Source organism: Pristis pectinata, chromosome 6 (assembly GCF_009764475.1).
Source record: "Pristis pectinata isolate sPriPec2 chromosome 6, sPriPec2.1.pri, whole genome shotgun sequence".
NCBI lineage: Eukaryota > Metazoa > Chordata > Chondrichthyes > Rhinopristiformes > Pristidae > Pristis > Pristis pectinata.
Genome location: NC_067410.1, coordinates 25437184 through 25444332, shown reverse-complemented (window position 1 = coordinate 25444332; position 7149 = coordinate 25437184). Strand labels below are relative to the sequence as shown.

Below are 7149 nucleotides of genomic sequence, written 5' to 3'. Positions count from 1 at the left end.
AGAATGTGTCATTTTGCTTGTCTCTTTCACTGCCAGTCATCATTTGCTTTTCCACCACCACCTTTGACAACAACAATTGAGGTTAGGCACTTGGAAGGAGTGTGTCAATGACATAAAAGGTGCATGTATACCAGTAGTCTGTTGACTTTAAATATTTAAAATCTTTTCTAGCTATCCTGGAAGCTGCTGGATTTGTTGCTCAGTACTTTTTATAACAAATATTGCTAAGCCAGCTATTAAAGTCACTGGACTTGCAAATTCACTAAATTGCAACAGTGGCAGAATGATGCACAGGATTATCGAATATGCCATGCTGCGATCCTCTCCATCTGCTTAGCTGATCTCCAGTATTGATTTGGCAATGCCCACAATATAGGTGCTTCATTTGAAAATTCAGTTGATGGGCGGCAAAGGGACAAGTGAAATGGTGAAAAGTCAGAGCAATATAGAAGGCAATGGGACTTCAAATTGCATTCCTGTAACACACTGCTTTTTTAAAAAAGTAAAACTGCAATGCTGGGAAAACACCATTTGGCATTTTTGGAACGTTTGAGGGTCTAGTCGGGGTGTGCTGAAAGTCCAGCCCTCCTTACCATGCTGCCCAGGACGGGCGCCAACCAGCCCACCCACCCGAGCCCAGCGCAGACTCTGGAGTGCGCATGCGCGACGGGGTCTGTTGCTGGGAGCGGGACCATGGCAGCTTGGAGGAAAGTTTGTGTTTTCCTCCTAACTTTGTGCACTGTTTTCGACCGCGGGATCAAGGTGGCTGGCGCCAGATCCAGACAGCGGGGCTCGTTGATCTGTCCTTCAAAGGTAAGGGAAAAGGTTTCCTATGCAGAGGCGAATGGGTTATTATTATGGTCTGGTCAGTCCTTTATCCTTTAAGGTGCACCGGGTTGAGTTAGGTGGAAACTGCGCTCCTTAAACATTTTATCGCAAAGGAAAACTCCTAATAATTAATTCTCTTTGCATTCAAGCTTTTTAGGCTGTTTTATTTTCGATGTCTACACTTTATGGATAAATCACTAAATCCGAGAGCCTTTTTCAGTGATTCTAATTTACTGAATTGAACAATAATCAGAACTTTAACTGGAGCAAAAATGCACCAGCAACAAAGTAGGATCCGTTTGCATTTTCGTGTCTGTGGTTTAACATCGACACTTATGCCTTGCATGAAAGACTGGTTTCGCTTCCAACAGCCGAGTCAGTCATCAGGAGATTTCCTTTATCTCCAGTGAGTTATTTGACCTGAGTTGTCCTGTCCTGTTGAGTGATACGGTGCCTTTTGTTATTTTAATGAATAAAGCTCGACCTTTTTGCCTTCGATTGATCAAAGTGTTAGCAACAAGTGTAACCGCTTTCCTTCGCCAGTTTCATTTCCATTGCACGTCTTGTAATCTGAAGGGATTCAGGATACAAGGCTGATACAGGATTTATTTGTGTATTTTTAAAAAGAAGAAATCTGCGGGAAGTCTTTATTTAAAGACAGAGTTGGTGTAGTGATGAATGACCGAGTGCCCCCGAAAGCATTGTTTGTGGGGGCAGGATTGCCTTTGAACTGAGACCTCAGTCGGAAGTGAAGTGGCCCATTTGTGACTGCATTAAATTCCTTGGCATTTCCTCTTTTTAACCGCAGGCCACTTCGCTGCAGACCAGCTGGCTGGTTGTAACTTTCGAGTCTACGAGCAGAACATAACTCTTTAATCACAAGAGTGATTACTTTGTTAGGTTTGGTAATTTCGTCAGATATTTTAAAAACATTTCTTGTGAAATTCCTAAATCTGTTTTATTGCAGAATTAAGAAGTGAGATGTAGATAGTATTTTTAAGTGCCTTTTTTTGTCGTTCACATAAATACAGCTTTGTAAAGCACACTGCACTGCGTTACACTGCAGTGCTGCATTCTATTTGATAGCATACTACAAATGTTTGCAATTCAGAATGGCTGGTGGACATCTCAAACGGTTTATGGTCTCTGGTTACCAGATGGTGGTTGATTTTGTTTACCCGTGGGGCCATTTGTCGTTCTCCCTCACCATCCCCACCCCCACACCCCTGTTTCTTTTAAATGCCTTGTTACCCTTCTGTATTTTTGGAACTTATTAGATTGGTGGGTTGCCTTGAGCCTTCTGATTGTAGTTTATTCAATGTTTGAGATGTTCTTGATGTGGTTGCCTGCATTTGGCAGTTTTCCAACAATGGAAACAAGATCTTAAACAGTATGCACGTTTTCAGATTTGCCCAAATTGCATTGAATTTGGATTTACTAAAGTAAAACCCCATCACTCTACATGGAAACATCAATGAGTTGTAAGGGAGGAAGTTAAGAAGGTTTGCACTCAAAGACTCAAGGACTTTGAAGAAATGTATTTGATCTGGTTCAATCAAGCGCTAGGATGCATTTCCCGATTTCTCTAAGGATGCTGGGTTGGTTATTGGCACTCCTTTGTACTGTGCCAAGTGGCCATTTATGAATGTCTGTAATTCGTTTTTTCTGTAGAGTATCACAGCCAAACCTGATTCTATATTTAATTGTATACAATAATCTTTATTTCTTGCATGGTAATGGGAACAAAATACATTATTTTGTTGCACTCTCGAACTAAATCCAATTGTCCTGTATAAGTACAATGTGAATGTCAAAAAATAGTCCAGGGAGACTTCTGTTGATGCATGTGTCAGCTCCAGATTGTGTGATGCACTTGCCTACTGACCCACCTTGGTACACTGTTTGTTGCTGAGTATTGGAAGCAAAACCTGAAATATACATTTCAAAGTGTGGAACAGATCTGGTACATCTCTAAATAGTTAATATGGAATAATAAAATAGAATATTTTTAAAATTAAAGTTTATTACACTATGTTTCGAGATAGAGATTGGGACTAAAAAGTTAGAACACATATTAGAAAATAGCTTCCAGTTTGTTTAAAGGCGATAGTACTGTGAAATAGTGGACGAATGATGGGTAAAATTTCTCTCTCCTAACTATTAGTAATTTATTTTATATGCCACTACCTTGCACTTCCCACATCACCATTTTCTAATTACAGGATCACTAAATGATTACAATATGAAAGGAGGTTATTTGACCTGTGATCTACATACCAGCTCCAAGAAAGAGCAATCCAGTTAGTCTCACTCTCCATAGTCCTCAAATTCTTCAGATACTTACCCAGCTCCCCTTGAATTGAATTTTCCTCCATTATAACCTCTAGCAGTCCATCCTAGACTCCTACCGCTTGCAGTGTAAAAAAAATAGAGCTGTACATCATAGAAATGGGGTCCTTTGATGCACAAAGATGCATCTTTGCTTGATGGTTAGTATGTGCTAACTATCAAGCAAACATTTATACTAATTCAGTCTTTTTTACTCTTCCTATATTCTCATTAACTCCCACCTATGCTGCCACACACCTACACATTAAGGGCAATTTACAATTGCCAATTAATCCACTAATCTACAGACCTTTGAGCTATGGAAGAAAACTCAAGCATGTGGAGGAAACCCATGTGGTCAGCGGGAGAATATGCAAACTCCACACAGATGGCACCAGAGGACAGGATTGAACCCAGGTTGCTGGAGCTATGAGGCATCATCTCTGGTGGCTGTGTCTTCAGTTTTGGTTTTCTGAGCAATTGTCATCTTTCTATGTTCCCTAGATCTTGATCTCTCCATTGGTAGTAACACTCACATGCTATCCATTTATATTAGTATCTCTCATGTTTTTAATAGGCCTGTTAAATCTTGTCAGAATCTCTTCTGTTCAGAGGAAAACCACTTCAGCTTCTCCAGTCTGTCCCACATGACAAAAATTTCCCAACAAGCAATAACTTTGGTAAATCTTTTCTGCACCCTCTCTAAATCGTGAAGTGTAGAACCCAGAACTGGAAATGGCATTCCAGTTGTAGCTGAACCAGTGTTTTATAAAGATTCAACATGGTGGCTTTGTATTCTGTGCTGCTATATTTTATATCAAAAACAGGCATTCCTGTGCGTATCTTGATCACTTTCTCAAGCTGCTCAGCCAAAATATAAAGTTGCTATTTTAAAAATGTAATGTTTGAAATCCTAAACTCCTCTAACATCTGGTTTCTCAATGTGTATATTCCATAGGAGTTGACAATAGAAAATATGTATTCTGTTTGGGATCTTGGAAAGAACTTGGATTCCTCTGAAAGTTATTATGCGATACAACTTTATTTTCATGAAGTATTCTAAAAATGTGCTGATTCAATATTGCTAACTTTTCAAGTCAAGTCAAGTTTATTGTCATGTGCACAAGTACAGTGAGGTACAGGTACAATGAAAAACTTGTTTGCAGCAGCATCACAGGCATGTAGGTTCAGACAACACAGAATATAAATTATATAAAACATTGAAGAGAGAAAAAACTTTTAGTTTACACTAATGTCTTGTTTTGCACAATCAGAGACAAGTCCATGGTGGTGCAAGAGGTGGTCTGTAGTGTTCCATTGTTGAGGTTGTGCGGGTCAGTTCAAGGACCTTATGATTGTAGGAAATTAGCTGTTCCTGAACCTGGTGGTGTGGGACTTCAGGCTTCTGTACCTCCTGCCTGACAGTAGCAGTGAGAAGAGGGCATGACCTGGATGTTGGAGATCCCTGTTTATCAGTTCAACATGTATTTAACAGCCAGAATCTGATAATTTAGATAGGTTAACAGTCATGTTGTTTGGCTTCAAGATTCACAGTCTGCTGTTGAAGTTCCCCTAACACTTAAAATATTACTAGTGAATCTGATGTTAGTCAGTGAAGCAGTCTTTTTTTTCCTGGAGTTGGTAATATAGATACAAATACAGTTTTACAATTTGTTACTTAGTGCCCAAATGAAGAGCCCACGCAATGAGATTTACATTCAGCTTTAGAAAAAGTTGTATTGCTACCAAATTCAAATTTGTTCTTGTCCAATGTCCACAAATGTCTTCCTCCAGCAGGATCTCCAAGTAATAACAAGACCACAAGAAACAGGAGCAGGAGTAGGCCAGTTGGCCCTTCAAGCTGCTCCACAATTCAATAATATGACTGATTCAGTCTTGGCCTCAACATTTTCCTGTTCTCTTCCCATATCCCTCTGTTCCCTTGTAGTTTAAATGTCCATCAGACTACATCTAGGATACATTCAATGGCTCTGCCTCCACACCTCTGAGGTAAAGAATCCCAAAGATTCATGACCCTCAAGTTCCTCTTGTTCCTCTTCATCTCTGTCTGAATGGGCAACCACTTCTTCTGAAACTCTGCTCCCTAGTTCTAGATATCCTCATTAGAAGAAACATCATCTCGCTGTCCACCCAAACAATCTCCTTTTGAATCTTATGTTTTAATGAAGCCATTCCATTCTTCCCTACTCCAGTGAGTACAAGCCCAACCCTCTCAATCTTTCGTTAACTCCTTCATCCCACTAAACAACCTAATAAACCTTCACTTCACTACCTCCAATGCAAGCATATTTTTTCTTAAATATTACCAAAACTATATGCAGTAATTAAGATGCATCAAAACTTCCCAGAATTCCATTTGTCTTCCTTATTACTTGCTATACCTTCATGGTAACTTTTGTGGTTCAGGTACAAGGATCCCTAAATCACTCTGTACTCCAACATTTTGAGGCCTCACTCCGTTTAAATAATTAGCATCTGCATTCATCTTTCCAAAGCAGATAACTTCACATTTTCCCACATTGTACTCTATCCACCAACTCCTTGCCCATTCACATAACCTATCTATATGTGCGCTCTTTGTATCCTTCTCACAACTTGCTATGCCCATTATTTTTGTATCACTGGGAAGCTTGGCCACAGTACACTCAGTCTCTTCATCACAAGTCATTGACATAGATCGTAAATAGTTAAAGTCTTTGCACCAATCTCTCTAGCATTCCACTAGTTTCTGATTGCCAATCCAAAAATGAACCACTTATCTCCACTATTGATTTCTGTTAGTTAGCTACTCCCCACTCTACACTACTGCATTACCCCAACTTCATAAGAAGAAGAGAACTTTAGTTTTTCCCTTCACACAACAAAGGGACATCAAGCAGTGCTTTATCTGGGATCACCTAGTTTAGAACAAATCAAGGATTGAATCTAGGAATTTGTCCAATTTATTCAGAGCCGAGCAATCTAATGCATTTATCAAATTCATCCATCAGTAAGCTACCCTGAAGCACTTTGCTTTTAATATTCTCAGCAGCATCTCTGTTTTTACACAGAATTACTACTTTAACTATTTACTACCCTTGTTGCGTGGACTAGAAAATGTTTGCACTCAGAAATATTTTGTTATTAACATAAAAATTAATGTTAGAAATGCATTGAATCTTGTCACATTTGAAAGTGAATAAAACATGATGGGTTAATATTTTCATTAAACACCAATCATTAGAACTTAATTGGCAAATGTGGAATGCAGCTCCATAATATTTTAATGCAGAATATGTGATTAGATCTAGAATATGTTTGAAATTGCCCATTTATATCTATTGTAGGGTTTAGTTGTGTAGACATTCTGGAAACCAAACAGCAAAAGTAACCCATGAAAATGAGCAGCAGTATAATTATGGAAGGTCTCTGTTTTCTATTAAAATCAATGTGAAGCTGGGCCTGGTTAGTTGAAGCATGTTGATAACATCATTGAAGGAAGTTGGGGGGTGGGGGGGGAATCCCTTCTTGAAGGTTAGTTTTCTGGTGTTAGTGAAGTGTTGGCTGCATTGAAAGTTTTATTGGTTTTTGAGGTGACTGTATTATAGTCTACCCCTCTCTTAGTTCTAATTGTTAATGTAGGAATGCAGAAGGGAGCAAATTACAGCAAGGCTCAAATCCAAATTATGTAACATTTGTTTGGATTAAGATTTCCATAACCCTTTTTCTGTTGCATTTATTTGCACATATCTCAGTTGTTTGTACTCCAATAAAATAGAACTCAGTAAAAGAAAGTCCATGAAAAGATACTGGTAGACAATGTACAAAGCTGGCGATCTGCTTTAATGCAGTAAGTGGTTAAAATCTAATAGAAATCATAGACTTTCTTTGGCCCATCAAATTAATGGGGAGTGATCAGGGGTATCTAAGTTCCAAATTTGGGTCAGTTACTGTGCTCGATTGTCTAAAGTCACTTTCTCATCCAGAATTGCG

The 7149-nt window shown here is 39.0% G+C and overlaps 1 protein-coding gene across 1 annotated transcript in view; it reads left to right on the top strand.

Moving 5' to 3' along the window:
• The first annotated feature begins 674 nt into the window (after positions 1-674).
• il17rd (interleukin 17 receptor D) overlaps positions 675-7149 on the top strand; it is a 79575-nt gene continuing 73100 nt past the window's right edge. Inside the window, exon 1 of the mRNA XM_052017799.1 lies at positions 675-813. Coding sequence (XP_051873759.1) covers positions 694-813 — 120 coding nt within the window. The 5' untranslated portion in view covers positions 675-693. The remainder of the gene's footprint in view (positions 814-7149) is intronic.